This window comes from Zootoca vivipara, chromosome 1 (assembly GCF_965207765.1).
Source record: "Zootoca vivipara chromosome 1, rZooViv2.hap1.1, whole genome shotgun sequence".
NCBI classification, from domain to species: Eukaryota; Metazoa; Chordata; class Lepidosauria; order Squamata; family Lacertidae; genus Zootoca; species Zootoca vivipara.
This window is the reverse complement of record NC_142582.1, coordinates 76,200,232-76,221,477: the sequence shown is the minus strand read 5'-3', so window position 1 is coordinate 76,221,477 and position 21,246 is coordinate 76,200,232. Positions and strand designations below refer to the sequence as shown.

The following is a 21,246-nucleotide window of genomic DNA, read 5'->3' as shown; positions in this document are numbered from 1 at the left end:
TGGATAAATGAAAGACTTCCCTTAAACTGTGTGGTCAAGAGAGTATTGACTGTTGACCAAACATATGGGGGCGGGGAGCAAGACTAGACCATTCTGCCTACCTCTGCCCCCCAAACCCATGTGTTATCTACACATATACAACTGGACATGCCAAAGCTCCATATTCAAGATTAGAAACTTTTCTTTTCATGGAGACTTCACTCATACATACCAAGTGTGAAATATACACAGACATCCTTTTCTCACGTTGTCACAAACAGAGGTTACATGCAGGGCCAACTATTTTAAAATAAAAACACACTTCACCTATTGCAGTCTGTCTCAAGGCAGTGTCCCAGCATTGAAAGTTGAAAGACACAGCAACCTTTGTCTGTGCTGAGGGTTAGTGGCTTTTCAGCTTCCATAGAAATGTAACAATTAGGTGCTGAACTTGGGAAAAAGACTAAGACCACACACATCTATCAAATAGTTCTTTTTCTTTCTTTGACACTGAAACTGTATAATCTACTATTAATTAAGGAATAGATTTTTTATTTAGTTCAAATAAAAGTGGAAAGATGATTACACTTCCAGCGGAAATGTAAGCGTGTCTACTTAATGAAATGCACTATTATTTTCCGAGGTTGCATGTTGTTACTAGCCATCCAGTCTCTTGGCAGCTTTCCACTAGAAATTTATATTTAATGTCTGTAGGTGGCATTCTAGGAGCTTCCAGTGTTCCTAGCAAACAAATCCAAATACTGTACAGTAAAGAATTTTGTATCAGTATGCAATTGGGACGTTTTCTGTAGCTTTCTGTCCCCAAGATGTGCTGTAAAAAATTGCACTCTCTTTTGCTTTCCTTAGCTTTCCAAAGTGGATACAACCTGATTACATCTAAAACTTCTTTGAAGAATGCAATAATTTAGGGGGTTTCACAAGTCAAAGGCAATTTGTCCATGCTTTCTAACCGTTGCTGTTTCGTAAATATTTCTGCGCAGCTATTATTTCACTTCCTTCTTTTCTTTTCTTTTAATTGAAACGCAAAAATATTTTAATAGCAGTTTTTCATATAACAGTGCAGTTGCCATGAAGTGTTACTCTTTGTTCTCTTGCCATGAAGTGCACAGCTGTGGCTGCGTTAAAGAGTTTTGCCTCTAGTTGTGCACCAGAGTTTTTATGTGTGTTTTAAATTGGTGGTGCCTAGTTTCCCACACACCCCAGAAGAATTGAGACATAGCAAGTTGAGGAAGTGTAACAATAAGAAGAGGAGTCCCACATGCCAATCAGCACCGCCCCCCCAAATTCCTATGCAGTTCCTTGAGAAAAGCAGCTAGCACAAGCCCAGGCTGTAAAAAAAGGGGGGGCAGGAGGGCAGGCACCATGACGGTAAAGGAGAGCCAGTGTAGTGTAATGGTTAGAGCATTGGACTATGACCCGGGAGACCAGGGTTTGAATCCTTACTCAGCCGTTAAGATCATTGGGTAACCTTGGACCACCCACTGCCTCTCAGCTTAACATACCTCACAGGGTCTTTGCGAAGATGAAAAGGGAAGAAGGGGAACCATGTACAGCACCTTGAGCTCCTTAAGTGGCATATAAAGGTTAATTAATTAATTAAGGATGAGCAAAGGGAAGAATGACATTGAATCCAGTCAGTCTTCCCTTCCTAACTCAGCATTCCAGCCCAGGTGAGCTAGCAACCCTTAACCCCAGGAGAGAACAAATCACGTCTCTTCCTAGGTGAGGGGTGGGCGGGCCAAACCCATGCCTGCTAAAGGCAGAAGCACCATTACCCCCACACCCCAAAAGAGAAAACAAGCCACAGCATGTCAGGGCAAGGTTATGTTTATTAAAATACAACAGTTTGAAGATCTGCAGAATAAAAACCAATCCAAAGGAGTAAGGGCTGCTGAAGTAAGCTAAGTGTCTGGAGAGAAACCTCTCGCCTCACCTCAGGGCATGCATGTGCACCTTCACTCAGTTTGCCGAATTTGTATGATTACACTGTGAGGTTTAGCATCAGTGGGACTGTGGGTTGCATCTAGCATTTTCATTATATTTTCAAGAATTGCACTCAACTGAACAAGTCCTTCTTTGAGTGCAGCTTCTCTACCTTGAATGGAAATGGCTGCTGTTCACTGGGCAAAAGAGGGTCACCTTGTATATTTCCCCTCACCAGTGCACTCAGAACAATAATATGCCAAGATGTCATGTTTTCAGGTGATACATTGCAGGGGTGCTTCTTACAGGCTGTTTGGAGGAATGTAGCTGCTGTGGCAGAATTATTTCTTTTAAATTGTTTTATTTTAAAAAAAGGAAAATAAAGAAGCCACCCCCCTGAAAATGTGGCAGTTGCTCTCCTTCCACATCTGAAAATGGCAGAAAATGCTCCCCCACCCATGAAACATGAGCGCAGGTCACCTTTAGTTTGTAAAATCATGCCTCATGTCTAAAGAATTTTTTTGCCTATTTTGCATTTTGAAATGTTTTACTTATGTAAACCGGGCAGGATATAAAAGGACCCACCCAGCAGCATAAGGAATAAGTGCCCAAAGACACAGATTCCCCCAGCGCCTGCAATTTTGGGTTCCCATGTGTGTAGCAGGTTCACAGCTTTTTCATCTATTTTTGCATTTGTGGATGTCAGTCTCCATGTGTGGGATTTGAATTGCAAATCATTTCGGATGGATGGTGAAGCCAGTGCAAGTGAAACAAAAGAGTGCAGATAAAGAATACATCCCAGAAAAGGGTCCCTTCCCTTGGTCACCATACGAAGAAAAAATAATAACATCGTACTTGAAAGGTCCTAGCTTGTAGCATGCATTTGGAGGGAAAGGGGAGGAAATTAATTGTGATGAATAAATAAACCAGGCTTTTAGGAGATTCTAAGTAATCACAAATTTAAATTTAGTCATCAGATGTGAAGCATTGCCACTTCTGAAAATTTATCACCTCCGTTGATGATAAAGTTAGAGTGAGGCTGTGGGTGTGGGGGAAGCACACATTTCAGTCTTGCAAAAAGCTGCCTCTTCATACTCCATAGATCATATTGCCAGTAAGGAGATAGGAAAGCAGAACAAAGGAAAAAGCTCACAACACAGATTTGAAGTGGGTTCATGTCTTGCAGTAAAAGATATTGTGCTGAATGTAATAATGAGGGAATTCAGGGTGAATCAGTTGATTTATCACCTTTATAAATCTTGTTTTTATGTCTTTTATTTAGTGGCTTTTTTGCTTAAATGCATTAGAAATGAATTTACAGGAAATGTGATTCAGCTTAATTATTGTTTGTATTTAGAATTGATTTTTTCATTTAAAAAATTGTAAAGGAGACAAAACTAATTATAAAGTCCTTAGTGAGGTCTTTAAATAATTAGTGAAGTTTCTAAGGATTAGATTTTTGATGCTGGAGGAAGAAAAAGTTTACAAATTTATGATTTCCTTTTTCTCCTCAGACTGATGCTGAAAAGCATTCCCAAGTGGAGCGGAATTCCTTGTGGTCTGGCGACGAAATCAAGAAATCCGATGGTGGCTCAGACAGTGGTGTGAAGATGGAGCCTGGGTCTAAATGGAGAAGGAATCCCTCTGATGTGTCTGATGAATCTGATAAAAGCAATTCTGGGAGGAAGAACACAGTCATTTCGCAGACGGGTTCCTGGAGACGGGGCATGTCAGCTCAGGTTGGCATTACCACACCAAGGACAAAAGCGGCAGCCACCTCAGGAACTTTGAAGACACCTGGAACAGGTGAGGAATGCACAGCCAACAGACAAGCAATGCAGGCCAAGAATTTGTGCAGTTAGAAGACTATTTCCTCTGTCGGGATTTCAACTGCATTTTGATCTATGTTTGTCTTTGATGGAGAACTGTGCAATAAATCTCTGCCCTTGTGTACTGGTGCCAAACTGAAGGGGTCCTGCCAACAATGATGTCAACTCAATAGTGTCTTGTAACTGGGGTGAAAATTTGCCTCTTGAATGTATGATGTATGTGCTAAGCAGTAGAACTCATGTGCTTTCTTGAAAGTGTAAATAAATCTGAAGGCACCTTTGAATGCTTAGTTAAGACCAGCTTGTTCTTTTTTAAAATCACCATCTACTTAATTAGAAAACGTGTCTAAGTTGCATATGCAACCTATCGCCTTGTAAGCAGCATATCCAGCTGTGATAACTAATTGTCCCTGCAAGTTTATTAACACTGTATCCTATTGCAAATGAAGTATAGCAGGAGAAACTGAGTGTGTAGGCACATTTAGCCTGGTGTATAGGTGCCCTTAATTTTAAAGTAACTTTGAGCTTCTAAACCAGGGGTCGGCAAACTTTTCCACTGGTGGGCTGGATCATCCGTGTGTGGGAGTGCGCGCACCTGTGTGCATGCGAGCACGTCCACCGGTCTTTCCCCGCTGGCTTTCGGAGCCATGGCGAGGGAGGAGGTGGCGTCTGTGGCTTCCTGCAACCAATAGGAAGCCATGGCTGTGTCCGGGAAGTCAGTCCCCACGCGCTGCAAGGGCTGGGGGCCGGTTTAACGACCCCCGCGGGCCAGATTCGGCCCGCGGGTGGTAGTTACCACTGTGAAACAGTAGCAGCACAGGCCCTCTGTGACCGACATCACCCAGAATGCCTTGCACTTAGGATGCACCCCCTTAGGAGCAAGGGAGAGTGAGAGCACCAGGGCTGCGGGCATGTTAGTATGGACAGAACAACTTTAAACTAGGGGATGGGGGTGAGGAGAGGAGGGGTGTGGCTGGTGGGGACCACTGTGGTTGATGCACTGCCTTGCCTCATTCTTGCACAGCCACCTCCCGTTGCCCCAATTTTTCATACCCTAGGGCAGGGCTTTTTTTCACCTGGAACTCAGTTCTGGCACCTCTCAGGTGGAGGTATTCATGGTTAGTTCTGGCGCCTCCTTTTCTAGAAAAATAGCACTGCCCTAGGGTAAGTGTGGAGAACCTTTGGACTACCGTTCCTATCATCCATGGCTGTATACTTGCTGGGGCTAATGGGAGTTTTAGTTCAGCAACGCTGAGAGCCAAATTTTGCCATATCTGCCCTAAGGATACCCTGCTCACTTGGTTTGAATCATTGGGCCCACGTGCTCAAATTTCACTTTTAAACACAGCAGTTATATTATCGTTTCTGTGCATAGTGCTATTGATTTCTAGAAATTAAGTAAAACTAGAATGCTTCCATATACTCTTGTCTTTCATGTGTTTTAAGCTTTTTCATTACTTCTTTGCACTAATGTGCATAGTGTTTGATACCATGCAATATTTGAACCTGCTTTCCTTTTTTCCTAGGAAAAACTGATGATGCCAAGGTATCAGAAAAGGGTAGAATTTCTCCCAAATCTGGACACATTAAACGTTCCCCATCAGATGCAGGACGGAGCAGTGGTGATGAATCAAAGAAACCTTCTACAAATAACTCTAGAACAGCTGCTCCTAACACAAATGCATTTGGTTTTAAAAAACAGAGCGGGTCAGCTGTAGGCATTACTATAATAACAGCTAGTGGGGCAACTATCACTAGTAGATCAGCTACTCTGGGCAAAATCCCCAAGTCATCGGGACTTATGGGAAGGTCTACTGGTCGGAAGACTAGTGTTGATGGCTCGCAGAATCAGGACGATGGTTACTTAGCCATTAGTACTCGAAGCAATCTTCAGTACCGGAGTTTACCCAGGCCCAGCAAATCCAGCAGCAGAAGTGGAGCTGGCAATAGATCTAGCACCAGCAGCATAGATTCCAACATAAGTAGCAAGTCAGCAGGCTTGCCTGTTCCTAAAATGAGAGAGCCAGCCAAAGTTGCCCTTGGGAGCTCTCTGCCAGGTTTAGTCAACCAAACAGATAAAGAGAAAGGGATCTCATCGGACAACGAAAGTGTAATCTCTTGTAATTCTGTTAAAATGAACCCAGCATCTCAGCCAGCTTCAAGTGCATCCCAGAGTGCTCACCAGCAAGGAGTCAAGTACCCAGATGTAGCCTCCCCTACCTTGCGCAGGTATGTAGAGCGTATTCAATTGTGCAGTGCCTGAAAGGACTTCAGAAGTTGGGTTTTTTTTGGGGGGGGGTATATTCTGACTTTGACATTCTTGAAACAGAAATTGTTGTTCGTTGTTGTTAAAATGTATAGACAGCTTCATGGCATAAAACCATAAAAACAGTGTACAAAGTAAAAGCAGAATGAAACATTGAATGAAATATTCTCTGGGAATGACTTCAGCCACAATAAATCCTCTGTTGCACTGCCATTCTGGATGAAATGCAAAAGATCCTCTCTTCTGAAAATGAAATTTTCCTTTCCTTTTGTAAGAAGAATACTGTACATGTTTTGCATGCCAGATTTGCTAAAACACTGTCATTGCAGACTTGTTCATATAGCTAGAAACAGTCATTCTGGTGATCCTAGCCAAGATTGCGTATACTGGTACTTTATAGGTGTGCTTGGTGCCCATTTCCTCCCCCTTGCCCCCCCCCATATCAAGTGGGACAGTGGCTTGCCCAACATGAATCTAGGAGAAAGTACATGATACTCATCCTGAAAAGTATGTTAATATGAATACTTAGGTATTTACACAATGGCAAAATAATGAGAGGTGTGCGTGGGCAGGGAAATCCTAGAATGACCTTATTTGATCCAGCATTTAGTGACAGAGGAACATAGAGGAAAGAGGGAAGCTATCACACTTCATTCAGATCCAAGTCAGCGTTATTATGCCTCACTCATTGGTGGACTGACACCAATTTGCCTCTTCTGAGTGCAGGTTATACTGGGTGGGTGTGCATCTATATGCAGTATAGATCAGAATGAAATAATCTCTAATGGATTATGATTTGATGGATATGTTAATTGGCTGTTTTTATTGGAAAATAAATAAAAATAATTTTTTAAAAAATCTCTAATGTATCCCGTTAATCTGACGAATAAGGATTTCCCCCAAATATGTTTGAGCCAAAAATGTTTAAACTCAAAGGTTCTTGGTATTTTTCCTGACTTACTTTCCTTTTCTTCCCTTCCTCAGACTTTTTGGTGGAAAGCCAAGTAAACAAGCTCCCATCACAACTGCAGAAAGCATGAAAAATTCAGTGGTCATCTCCAACCCACATGCAACCATGAACCAACAGGGGAACCTGGATTCTCCTTCTGGCAGTGGCATACTGAGCAGCGGTGGTAGTAGTCCCCTTTATAGCAAGAATGCAGACATGAACCAGTCTCCATTAGCTTCTAGTCCCAGTTCAGCTCATTCGGCTCCTTCCAACAGCTTAACCTGGGGCACAAATGCCAGTAGTTCTTCTGCTGTTAGCAAGGATGGGATTGGATACCAGTCTGTTAGCAGCCTGCACACCAGTTGTGAATCCATTGATATTTCACTCAGCAGTGGAGGCGGCCTGAGCCACAACTCGTCCAGTGGCTTGATTGCAGCTTCTAAAGACGACTCACTGACTCCCTTTGTTAGAACCAACAGTGTAAAGACAACATTGTCAGAGAGGTGAGATTCCCCCCCCCAAGACCTTTGTGATGCATACTGTGTGTATTAATATGTGGTTTATGTATTCGGTAGCTTAATCATGACATGTTTCACTATGAATTATTCCCACTGAGTTCAAGTGTCATTCAGGATAACTTATTTTTGTTCAGTTTGGCAATCCTGTGAGGTAAATAAGGATTGGTGGAGAAGTTGTTGTGCAAGCATGAATCAATCTAGGGAGTTCAACAGATGGCTGTGATCACTGTGCCTGTCATCCTTTAGAAAATCTCTGTTAACTGTGGGGTTCCAAACATATGGTGAAAAGTGCCTAGATTTTCAGATGGGTGAATAGCAAACCACCTTGTATATGAACTAGATCGTCACAAGTGAGAACTATAGCCATGAATAAGAGGCTTCGCATACACCTTGGCATAATGTGGCAACTATGAAGAACATGCTTTATTTCCTGTCAAACCATACTTTAAAAGAGCAGCATGCCTTGTCGTGTCCATCCATTCGATGGGCATCCTGTTCTGCCATTTAGCTCTCAGCTAGGATCACATCAGTACATTACTTTTCAGTACTGTATTGGGCCAATAAATTAGTGTAGGTTATAATTTCATAGACCGAGGCATAAGAACTCAACATAAAGCATAGTGCCTGAGACATAGGGAGAGTCGGGAATCTTACATCAGCCACAAATTTGCAAGATAAGGCAAGCCATTATCAATCCGCTCCATTCTTCCCTTTTTAACATGTGGACAGTAATACTGGCCTATTGGTAATTACTGAGATAATGAATTTTAAGTACTTTGAAATACTAGGGGCCAGACTACATATGACATTTAATGTGCCTTTAAAATAAATGCAAATTGCATTATCTGGTTTAAGTAACAAATAATTAACTGAACCAGGACAGACCAGAATATGGAATTTAAGCCTCTGCTGCAGTCCTGAGAAAAATCCTTCCCGTGATGCTGGTATTTGATGTGGAGGAAACTATTCCACTAATGCCCAAAGCAAATACCAACTTCAGAAGAGAGATTTTCTTTAGGATTGCAGAAGATGAAAGACTTAAATTCCCTCTTCATATCTACTCTGTTCCCATTAATTATCAATATGATGTAATTTGTATTTTTAGAAGCCTGCACATTAGCTGCAAAGTTGCATTTAATGATGTTCTTAACCTCACGGTGTAGTTTGGCCTGAAGGTTTAGTATCTCTTGTTCCTTTCTGGACATATCCATCACAGTTATGATGACTAAGTAATCCAATTTAATTTTGTCACCCTATATTTATTTTGATTGCAAAAGTGAACTATTTTCATTGATCTTACTTATTACCACAATTTTGATCTGATGAGTAAGGGCAAGTTAGAAGGTAGGCACCAGGAGCTAAACAAAGACAAAATGTATATGTCACTTTTTCTTGTATAATTGATGATAGATTGAGCTTTTTGTTCTATACTTCTGCTGTAGCTATATTACTACATTTACCTTTTCTTGCAAAAGAGATGTGCTGAGCCTTCTACAGAATGTAGGAATGATACGATTCCTACCCACCTTGGGCTATGGCAGCTGGGGAGGTTTGTTGTCCTAAATAAAAGCATTTTCACCAGAATGCTGCCAGTTGTTCTCTGCCCTCCATATCCACATCACAAATAGGCAGACCCATGTATTTAGATCTTTCCCAGATCCATTTCAATGATTGGTTCATCACTCAAAGCAAAAGTTGGGTTCTAGTATCTGCAATTCCTCAGATTGTTTTGTTTTGGGAATGGCACCTATCAATTTTGCTTTATGGTCGTGGATCTGCAACGGCATGCCAACTTACCCATTTGTTCAAGATCCTTGTCAGTTTGCATTCCTATGGGAAATGGTGCTCATGCAACCGCTGTGTGGATAAGAAACCACAAAACGAAGAAGTTGGAACTGACATTAAATGTTTCTCCAGTGTAAAACCACAGGAGTTGAAAGAAATTTTGAAGCTTGTCTAACCCCATTGTAGAACTTTTTTCCACTTAGAACTTTCTAATTTGCTGTGGCATCGTAACATACGAACGCTCTTTCCCTTTCTTCCTTTTGTGCTAATATTCCTCTCTCTTTTTGTTGTTTTTGTTTTTGTCTTGTTGGACTTTATTCTTCTAGCCCTCTCTCTTCCCCTGCTGCTAGTCCCAAATTCTGCAGAAATACTTTACCCAGGAGGCAGGACAGGTAATGCTGTCTCAGGGCAGTAGAATGCACAAACAGCCAAGAAGGTTCATTTTCACACTTGAGAAGCCCAAAGTGTATTGTGCAAGATTGTGCTCAGTGAAGAGTGTGTGTGTTTCACTGGGATGTGTAAACCGTCACTCAAAAGACATGCCAGTGAGAGACCATTTTACAGCGCTGTGTCCCAGTTTACTCTGGGGAGAGGCATGTGGAAAAGCCGGGGAGTGCAGCAGTTTTTCCAAGGACAAAATGAACGATCTCTTTAAAGTTCTATAATTTTATCTACCAGCGTAAACTCTCACTAGCATTTCAGCATTCTGGTGGCATGCTGCTTTCCCTCACGTTTCAGGCCGTGTCACCTTTTTGTCTTGATCCCTCTATCCCCCACCCTCCCAGCGTGGCTGAAATATATTTCCTGTTACAAGTTGCTCACCCATTTTGGCTTGTGGGGTGGGAGAGGGAGGATCGTAGGGGTGTGTGTGTGTGTGTCCTTGTAAAAATGAAGGGAGCAAAATATGTCAGAAGTACTGTTGCTGTCATCTTGCTGTCATCTGTGCTTTGTTCATCTGACACCAGTAACTGATAGAGAATTAATTCTCACGCTTCTATGTCTCCTGCACGGCCGGGTACCATTTCAGATTTCAGTAGGTGGGGATACCTTTTCAGCTAGATTGAAAGTCTTGCCATTGGAGAATCCAAAATTATTATTAGTTTGTTTAAAGCAGTATATTTTAAGAGCATTTGTGGCAACTGCTTTTTAAATGTCTCGTACAGTGGCATTATCAACACACACCTGTCACACCTTATTTAAAGCAAATATATTTGTTGCTATTGGTGGCCCTTGTGAGAATTTATAACAATAGCCATTCCTACTGTGTATAGGATGCCAGGAACAATCACATGTGATCTGGACCACAGTAGTACCCTGGTCTCCTAAAAGTGGAAACGCGGATCCCTGTTGGTTGGTCATTTGCCTAGTCGCCATTTTCAGTGGTGTGCATTTGTTAGAGATAGCATTAAAACAAGATTGTGGCCATCTGTGTCCTAAATGCATTCTTCTGAGGCCTGCACACTTCGTATTAAAAGCTAGCTTTTTCCAGCCACATTTGTAGAAGAGAAACAGGAAGGTCACTGTGTGATCCCTATCTTCAAATGACCATGAAAAGTCACATAAAAGTAAACTGCTGCTTACACGCAGTTAAGTGGTTTGAGGGTCCAAAGTCTTCATTTTGCATGGTCCCTTGTGCATGTTCTGTATATAACACAACCCACACGTGGTAAGAAGGGTTTTTGCATGTCGGCTTGGCAGGGGCTCTCGTTATCTTTTCCAGTACCATGGTGCAGCTGTTTAATAGTAAATTCTCCTCTCTTTCAAGCTGATCTTTAATCCTTCTCTTTCGTTCTTTTCTTCTGAAGTTCTTTTCTTTTAACTTTTCTACAGTGACCCTCATCTTGATAGGAACACTTTGCCTAAGAAAGGACTCAGGTATTGGTGTTTCCACATAGCATAAGCAGTTTTTCATGTGGTTTTTGGAGCTTTGCTTTGTGTGTCTCTTGTGGCCGTCAGTAGTGCTGGTGGTGATGGTCTCAGCTTTTGCAGTGCCTGGCTGCAGTCTCTTCCTCCTTCCTCCCTCAGCCTCTTCAAAGCAGGTCATTGCCCCCTTTCCTTTACCCTACATGCTTCTTTCCATCTGATAACGTCTCAGCAACAGTAGCTGGCTGGCTCTTCGAAAAGCGCATCTCACAAACCATTACTGAGCTTGATTTGCAAGCAATAATTTGCAGCTTTTACGACCAAAGTAGTAACTAGTTGATGTTATTCTCACAGTGTAACTTCTGAAATGCAGATCAAGAGGAATTTAGAGGTCATTAAAAATGCACATTTTACAATACAATAGCTGTACTAGTACTTTAAATACAAAAAAGTATCAAACCAATCAGGTGCTCCATAAATGTCTGCTTCCAAAACATATAATACATGTGATCTAACATTAAGAGAAATTACACAGAAGAATATGTTTCTTTTGTAAAGAAAGTAGACTTTAAACATGTTTATTAAGTTTACCAGGTTCATTAACTTGAATACAACAAAATGAAAGTGCTGAACTAACTCAGTGGAAAGTATCTGGCAAAACAGTTCAGTTTCAGACTGTATTATAAATACTTTTTTAGATAACGGAAATGATGGCTTTACATTAGAGCTGCAATTTATTCTGCACTACAAAGACATTGTTCTTTGTAGCAGCTTTGATTGTCACACTGAGCTAGGTGCTAAAAGCATTTTGCTAATTTGTGGGGTGAGGGTGGGGAGAGATTGGTCTGTCTGAATTGTTTTCTGTGCCTGTCAAATGTCTCCAGCTAAATAATGAATGACATCTTTTAAGTTTAAAGTATTTGAATGTCAAAGAGGTAGGTATTTACACTTTTGTTCTTTAGCATATTGTGCTAAACTTTGTGTGCCTGTTTATGGCTCCAATCTCTGAAAGATCTATACACATGAATGGCTTTTATCTTCAGTATCTGAAACCAATACTCGAAATTCAAGGCTGATGGCAGGGAGACAGTGGTGTTGCCAGTACCCTCTTAAAAGTTGTGCATTCTCATTTACTTCAAAGACTAAAAAAAAGACTAAAAAATAACTGAGGATGATGATCACTGTGATACAGAACCTGCCATGCACAAAATTTTATATTTGCATATAAATGGGCTTAACCTGGGTTCCTCCACCCCATTTTTTTGTTTTTTTGTTGAACTTTCTTTTTTTTGCAAAATCTCAAAATCTTCGCCACCATCTAGACTTCCGACATGGGTTGTCATACATCCAGACATTTCAGTGATTTCTGCCTAGACACTGCATTAGTCTGTAGCATGGTTGGGTTTGACAAGCTCATCTGGCCTGCTGTGCTGGGGCTTGCTAGAAAGCAAGGCAGACACAGAAAGTTAAAAAATTTATGCACATGCAACTACCAAAAGAAGCAATACATCCAGAATTTCCTAGACATAGCTAGAATACGGCAGTTGGAAGCAGTGTCTATCCCTAAGAAAGCTACACCAAGCTTGTAAATAGGCACTTTCATAAGGTGCACATAAAAGTACAAACTCTCTCCACACAACCGGGCAAAGATACTATTTCTTCCCCACTTTTCAGTCTGCTGGTTAGAGTATAGGATACAAATAGGTCTCTTGTCCACATATAATTAACTGAAAAGCTATATAAAGCCGACAACGATACAAAGTTGATTTCAACACATGACATTGAGCAATCTTCTAATCACAGACATTCATATTCCACACAGTCTTTCATGTTTGCCTGGTTTTGTAGGCAAGGAGGCTTCGCCACCACAGAAAATGCTGGCTGGTTGGGAGCTGCTGCCAGAAATCTTTCCATCAGCAGTAGCCAACACAAGTCCTTTCGATGAGATATTTCAAAGTGATGCAGAGCAGGGAAGGCTAAAGATCCGCTGGGACCATTGAGAGGGAACTGGGCTCCTCTGAGTGGTTTCCTCTGCCACACCAGTCTGAAGCTTTGGACGCAGTTGTGATTTCTCCACTCCAATTATCCCTGTGGCTGGGAGGCCCAGGAAGAGATTGCTTTGTTAATCTCTAGCCATGTGAAAGCTTCCTCTGAATTCACTGTATTTCTTTTCATGGATGCTTATATGCATCTCATTTTGCTTCACTATGTACTCTTTCTACATATCCTTCACCCACCTTTCCAACAACATGTTTGCCCTGTGCTGAAATGTAGAATTTCACATGAGATTGGATACTCAGCCAACATTTGTAAAATGAAATTCAAACATTTTTGTCTCGGAAGTGAAATTCTGATAATTTACATGGCTTGAATATAAGATAAGCCATGTATCAGACTCCCAAAGTCTCCCCCACCCACCCCATTTAACTTCCTTCTACTGGCACAATCCAATGTAGAAAAGAAAAGAAAAGGCCTCTGGTAGGCAGGAGACTTCTTTCAGGCCTGCTGCCTTTTTTCCTGTCCACATGCTTATGGATTTTCGGTAAACGAAACATTTTTTTTGAGCAAATGCTAAAGCTTATTTTGTCTCACAGGTATACTCCTTCATCGCAACTTCGCAGTCAAGAAGAAGCAAAAGAATGGCTGCGTTCACACTCTGCAGGAGGACTTCAGGATACGGTTGTCAGTTCTCCATTTTCCTCTGGTTCCAGCATCACATCACCTTCCGGAACTAGATTTAACTTCTCCCAACTGGGTGAGTGAACTATTTGCTTTTCATAATTGGAACATGTTTAGCATGCTTCCCTTTGCAAAGTAACAGATAGCGCATTGGTTTTTTTTCCTCACCACAAACTAAAGTGGGATCTCTGCCAGCACAACTGTATGGTGATAGTACTCAGAATCAAATATTTTCTAAAAAAATAATTTTATTTAAATTCAGTCGTTCTCCTCCTCCATATCATTGTAATGCTTTATATATCATCAATCGCCCAGAATGGAGTGCTTAGCAACTCTCTAGGCCTTTCAATATGGCAGGCTACATTATGAGGTATATTTTAATCAGGGGAGAAAGGTCAAGCTAGGGAGTCTGTAGGCAAGTACAGAGAGATAGGCATGGGAGAAGCCAAACACAAAGATTTTAAGACCCAGGACAGATGTCTCCGCAAAGGAGGCCTTAGGAAGGCCAGCAGTAACTGGACTAGCAATCCGAGAGAGGAGAGTGCCGGGGGGAAATAGGCAGTTTTGTCATGTCCTTAAGGGTATATCAGCATGGGATGTTTCCCAGGGGTGGGGAACAAGGGACAAAGTTCCTTCTGGACAGGCATCTGAGGGCCACACAATGGTGGTCAGTAAGGCAAGAGGCAAAAGTAGGCACTGCAGCACTATCATCCCAAACACAGAGACTATAATTTAACCCAGGCATCCCCAAACTGCGGCCCTCCAGCTGTTGTTGGCCTACAACTCCCATGATCCCTAGCTAACGGGACCAGTGGTCGGGGAAGATGGGAATTGTAGTCCAAAACATCTGGAGGGCTGAAGTTTGGGGGTGCCTGATTTAACCAAACATGGTAGAAAGGGCCTGAATAGCAATGACCATTCCTGCTTCAGAGCTTGGGAAGGGAAGTAGCTGCCATCTCTTGTGGGAGATACTCAGTTCATGCCCTTCTCTTCTGTGAGCAGAGGATTCTGCTACACAACAGTCCTAATCACACTTAATTGCAATTTATCCATGGTCCATGGCCAAGGAGATCTTTACACTGATGGTACTCCATATATGGCATTAATTGCTCTTCCCTGATGATATCTAATGCTAGCAAAAGATACTACTGCCCTGTTTGTGTAGTCATGTTACAACAGTGTTATTTGGTCCAGGGACCAAATAACTGAGATGCTAAGAAAATTTGCTGCCAAGGTTGCCAAGTAAATCACTAAAAAAAGAGTGAAATACGAAACCAGTTGTCCCAGGAGAAGAAAAGTGGGAAGGGTAGTTAAATTAGGCATTTTTCCTATGGATGTGTATAGCATTGCTGCTGATATAAAAATAGAGCTTATTTTATGCATATATAGATATGTAATATTCAACAGTTTATTAAAAAATTATGATCTGCCACGATAAGTAACAATAGAAGTGAAGTGTTATAAAAAGGAGCATTATAGCTAATCTTAGAGCAAACCCTGAAGGTTTCTTTCAAAAGTAGTAATCTTGAATGGCCCTATATGCACTGGCTGTAAGTTGTTTTGGAGATTTGGAGGTTTAATCTGAAATCAAGCTAGATTCAAGGTTGTTGGGTGTATATGATATCTTCCCCGTCTTTCATCATGAAAGATGGCTTATTTTGTGGATGTATGTTCTGTATCATTGTATTAGCAATATTTCTACAAGTTTGTCATGACATTTGGTTAGAACAATAAACTTATGAACTTGAATATAAAAAAGTGTTATTTGACAAACCGGTATGGAACCTCAGCTATCAGTGTGTGGCTTAACAGCCATATCATTCACATTCAGGATTCTCAAACCCCATACTCTTCCTGTCCTTTAAAGCTCACTTGGACTATAGCCTGAGCTCTAGCTATATTAACACAGTCTTCGTCCTGGGAACCCAGTCCTGTAAATGCCTTACCTCAAGAAAATTCCATACATATATCCCTGTTTTAATTCCAGATACTAATTATGAAAAATTGTACATTTCCATTTTTTATTTCTCCCTGAAAACAAACCCTGGAGTACTTTGCTCTTGTTTGACTCTTATGTTTAAATACATTCACCAGTTTACAAGAATGACTATATATGAAAAAGCTAAGTATACACCCATGGGGCATTGCTTTGTGACTTGCAGAAACCTGTGGCCTATCCTTGTAATTTACTGATTTCTTCCTTGAAGTAGTCCCATCTTCAAGGAGCTTTTAAAAAAAGTTTATTTCAAGGAATCTTGTTAATAAAGTGTCAAAGTTCTTGATTAAGATTATATGTTGTTGTGTTGTTTAGTTGTTTAGTCGTGTCCGACTCTTCATGACCCCATGGACCAGAGCACGCCAGATTATATATTTACCATATAATTTATTTCTTTGTTAAATTTGTACCCCACCTTTCCATCAGCTAGTGCCTAACACAGGTACCAACAGTAATGACATAAAATAAAATGCCAAGACACTGCAATGAAATCTAAGTAAAACACATGTTGTAAGAGATGCAAACCTATATAGCCTGTTCCTGCAGCTTTTACTGCTTGCTTAGAACTTTTGCTTTCTTGAAAGGATGGAAGAAATAGGCCAGACCACACTTGCAGTGAACAACTTGAGATTCATGCCTTTTGCAGGGATTGCTTTTTGTTTCTCCCGTCCCATCAACTGTGCTAGTATGATGGTAAAACCTGAGTCCATTTTATTCTAAGCTAATGCTAACTCTATATGAAATGGGAAGTGGAGCTTTGATTCTTGGAACTAGAATGAATAACAAGCAGCACTCATTCTCTGTACACATCATCATTTTTGTTACTTTGGGTGATGGATTTTGTTTGATAGAAAATTACTCCAAATCCACTGATAATTATAGAATTGATGCATATGAGGAGACATTTGTTTGATGTAGATTACCAATGAAAAGCAGTGTAGATATAATGCCATCCAGTCTTCTAACTGTACATGAGTGCCCCGTGGACTTGCACTCTTTTCTCTGCCCTGCTCTTGCTTGTAACATTCCCTTCGTTAAGTTTTTGGAGCTAACCATAATTAGTATTATGCTTTCACAAGTATTTTCACTGATCTGGATTAGCTCCAAGCCAGAGTGTGCAGCAGTAGGTGGAATAGGGTTTCAGTGGGTGGTAGGAAACAGACATGGTGTTAGTCTTAGAATTTTGAAGTGTCAGGCATAGCTCTAGTGGCTTTAGCCCAAACGTAGCAGAGTTTTCCTGCACAGCGCAGAAGCCAGTTGAGGTGGAAATGACTAGTCGGCTAGACGCAGAATAACTATTTACAGGATTTATTAAAAGAAAAGAAAACCAGCAGAGTTTTTGCATACAAAGCAAAGCAACCAACCTTACGCAGCACTCCTACTCCTAACACCCAACAAGATTCAACTGTGCTAGCATTCCTAGATAACAGAGTTCAGTGCTGGTCATTAACCAAACAGAGAGTAGTTTACAGGCCAGGCAGACCTTGGCTTTCTGCCAAGAGTAAATTGACACTGCCTTGAGTTAACTGTGTGAAGCCAGAATCTGTAAGTTTCCCATGAGAACTAATTATCAGAAACCGAACAATTAGGAAGTCAAAGGGATGGCAACTGTTAATCAGTCAGAATGTGTAGGGACAGCAGTACCATGGACAGCTCCAAGCAAGACACCTTGCTCAAACAAGACCCACATATGCCATTAGTAAGGTAAAAGGTAAAGGACCCCTGGATGGTTAAGTCCAGTCAAAGGCAACTATAGGGTGCTGTGCTCATCTCGCTTCAGGCCAAGGCCAAGGTCCACAGACAGCTTTCTAGGTCATGTGGCTAGCATCACAACAGAACACCGTGACGGAAACCAGAGCGCATAGAAACACCGTTTACCTTGCCGCCACAGTGGTACCTATTTATTTATTTATTTGCACTGGTATGCTTTTGAACTGCTAGGTTGGCAGGAACTTGGACAGAGCAATGGGAGCTCACCCCATTGCACAGATTCGAACCGCCAACCTTCTGATCGGCAGACCCAAGAGGCTCAGTGGTTTAAACCACAGTGCCACCCACTCCCTGTATGCCATTGTAGCTAAAAATGTTTAAAGCGGCAGTCCTTGCGCTCTTTTGCAGCTCAGTTATATATGCCTAGGTGCATTATATTCTTTCCCAGGTGGCAGACTGAAGATAGAGAGGCCCTTAGTGATGACAGTAGTGATTCTTTTGAAGGAGTTCTGACCCAGGAGTGTTGTTTTTGGGGTTTTGACTCAGGAGGACTCATCTCGGGTGAGGTCTGGAGTTGTCTTGGAGCCTGTGCCTAGGCATCTGCAGTCCTTGTCTCTGGACCCCAGAGTTCTTGGGGACTTTTGCTTGCCTTCCCTATGCCTTGATCACTGCTCAAAGCTACGGTAGTGCTATAGCATAGTTGGTCATGATACTGATGCAGGTGTAACTCAAACCAAGCTAACTCCAAAATTCAAGGGGACATGGGAATGAGGGTAGGAGGAAACATGGAAGGCTGTGTGGAATATGAATGTCTGTGATTAGAAGATTGCTCAATGAGCTCAATGTCATGTGCTGAAATCAACTTTGTATCATTGTCAGCTTTGTATAGCGTTTCAGTTAATCAGATGTAGACAGAGACTGGTACCTTTTTGTCGTGATAGTGTTGCTTCTTTTGGTAGTTGCACGTGCATAAATTTTTGAACTTTCTGTGTCTGCCTTGCTTTCTAGCAAGCCCCACCACAGCATCCCAGATGAGCTTGTCAAACCCAACCATGCTACGGACGCACAGTCTTTCTAATGCGGATGGCCCTTATGATCCTTACAGTGACACCCGGTTCCGGAACAGCTCAATGTCACTGGATGAAAAGAGTAGGACAATGAGCCGTTCGGGGTCATTCCGGGATGGCTTTGAAGAGGGTAAGTGAGCTGAAGATCTTTTTCAAAAGTTGGATCAAGTTTCCAATTGAAATTTGCTGGGGGATAAACTGAATCAAACATGATTAAAGTTTCTCAAGTGTTTAAACATCATGTTGATTAACATTGACTTGTTTATATATTTAAGTAAAATTGCAAATATAAAATATAGTTTTTTTAAAAAAAAATTGTTAAATGAGGTAAACAGAGGTGATGGAAATGTTTTACTTGAGTCCTAATGTGGTAATAATTTGCCACTAAAACATTTAACCATTGCTTTCAGATGTCAACACATTCTGTAAAATACCTCCTAAAATCCTAATGGTTCTTACTGAAGAATATCCTTGCATAAATATTTGTGTCCTTGCATTTTAAGATGCACTACATTTCATAATCAACTGCTTATTGTTTCCCTCTATATAAATGTGAATGGTGCCATTTTCCGTATCTTTTAAGAGCCTCTAAAATTCATTTCCTTTACCTTTCAGTTCAAGGTGTTCCAAGTAGCGTTTTCCCAACTTGAACAGAGTAGATCTTTGTCTTCCGTAGCTCAGGCTTCTTTCTCATACTGTCTGTCAGATGCGGATTGTGAGTGCCTGTGGTTGTGGATAGTGATTTCATTTGGGAAAGTTCAGTTATGGCACATGCAACATCATATTTTCAGGATTTGAAGTTGCAATGTTGCCTAGAAACGAACTATTTTTCAAAAGCTGAAGTGCTGATTTGGATTCATATGCTGTTCACCCACTTTAAACACTTGTCTTGCTGAGAGAGATTGATCACTTGCCTATTTCGTGCTGCAGTTCTAGGTCCCAATAGGTGGCAGTCAGGTGGACCGTTCAAGGAACTGCTGGTTTCTGGCTCTCAAAGAGCTCTCTAATCTGGACATCTTTGCTATATCAGCCTGGAATTGGTGCAGTGAAAAATTTAAAAATAGTGTCCCCTCCTCCTTACTTAGTCAGCATTAGTGTCAGGGCTTCAAATATGGTGGTGGCTCTACTGCTCTATTTCACACTGCCAAATTTCCCAGCCAAAGTTAGAATTTGCTGTGTCCTTGTATGTATTGCAATACATGTTATAAAATTATTGTGAATGCCACGGAAGAAAGCAAAACAAATAGTTGTTTTCATGACATGAATCAAGGCAAAAAAAATCCCTTTGCTTCTTGACTTTCATGTCAAACTATTAAATCATTAATAGGCCAATATGATTTTCTGATTTGCCCTTTTCCACAAATTATGTGGACAATGCAACAGTAGCAATGAATGTATTTTTAGTTTAATTCATAATGGCATTTAAAACTATTTTCATTCCTTTGGCTATGGCACGCTTTGAGAATTATAACCTTTAATAAAGGAGAAATTGAGAGCATACAGAATGAAATATGCAAAATGCTTGGCATGCCAAGATTAATATAAGTCCAAAAGTAGAGTAATTTAATATACAGTTCTGAAGCAAGAGAAAATCACAATCAGTATTCAGATTTTCATATATATTTATACACACACTCACATACACACACATTTAGGTCAATAAGAGGTTACCAAAATATTAGTTGTATTTGATTAATGTAAAATTAAATTACTTAAGACAGAATCATTTTCTTACTTGGGGATTATGAGCACACCATAGAATTTATTTTCCTGGAAAGGTCCCCTTACAAATTGTTGGAAATGTCTAACACAATCCTATTTCAAAGTTTACAAGGAAAAATCCCAAAGAAGCCAGACATAGCAGAATGGAGCTGCTACTGAAAGTAGGAACTTAATGGTATATGGTTATTGAGCTTGTGAAATGTAATATTACTGTAGCCCGAATCAGGTACTCTCTATTGAGAACACATAGGCTAGCTGTGCCCCTTTGACACTGAGACATGCCAGCCACACACCCAGATGATGTGTGGTCAGCATCCTTCTGAAGGACAGTAGAGGTACGGATGTACACAGGTGACGCTCCTTCAGCAAGGACGGCAATTGGGATTTCGATACCCATCCATGTAGAATGACCATTCAACCAATCCCACTTCAGTATGTTGATCATGTGTATGCAGGTAGAGCTAGCCTGCATGTTTTCAATAGTCCCACAGGGACTGGGCTCCCGAACAGGGTTAAATTTGGATCATGCACATAGAACCACTTCCACTTTAAAGTTCTGTTGACTTTAGTTTCTGTACTCTAAACTTGATTCAACCCATGAAGTAAATTGCATATTAAACAAACTTCTTTCTCTGTCATTGTGGAAATCGTTTTTAAGAATACAGATTGGTTCTTGGGGTTCCCCCCCTTTTGTTTGTTGTTTATTTATTGGCACTTCCAGATTTTTATTCATTTATTTTCTTTAGTGCAATAAACATGCAGTTGTTAAGTCTTGCCTCAGCAAAATCTGTTTCTAAGCCAGTTGAATTTGCTTATTTTGCAATAGCATATTTTTGTATTTTCCCCACTTTTATCCCCCTTGAACAGACTTCCCCAACCTGCTGCCCTCCAGATGTTAATAGGCTACTACTATTGTGTCCCTAGAATCATAGAATCGTA

The 21,246-nt window shown here is 41.0% G+C and overlaps 1 protein-coding gene across 12 annotated transcripts in view; it reads left to right on the top strand.

Moving 5' to 3' along the window:
• Positions 1–21,246, top strand: part of NAV2 (neuron navigator 2) — a 538,301-nt gene that overhangs the window by 485,343 nt on the left and 31,712 nt on the right. For 9 of the 12 annotated variants that reach the window (XM_060275159.2, XM_088668311.1, XM_035117262.3 and 6 more), the window contains 7 exons: positions 3,438–3,729; positions 5,279–5,981; positions 7,003–7,470; positions 9,597–9,662; positions 11,101–11,145; positions 13,728–13,888; positions 18,527–18,715. In XM_060275159.2, coding sequence (XP_060131142.2) covers positions 3,438–3,729; positions 5,279–5,981; positions 7,003–7,470; positions 9,597–9,662; positions 11,101–11,145; positions 13,728–13,888; positions 18,527–18,715 — 1,924 coding nt within the window. The remainder of the gene's footprint in view (positions 1–3,437; positions 3,730–5,278; positions 5,982–7,002; positions 7,471–9,596; positions 9,663–11,100; positions 11,146–13,727; positions 13,889–18,526; positions 18,716–21,246) is intronic. The other 3 variants (XM_088668306.1, XM_088668327.1, XM_088668294.1) reach the window with 2 other exon arrangements.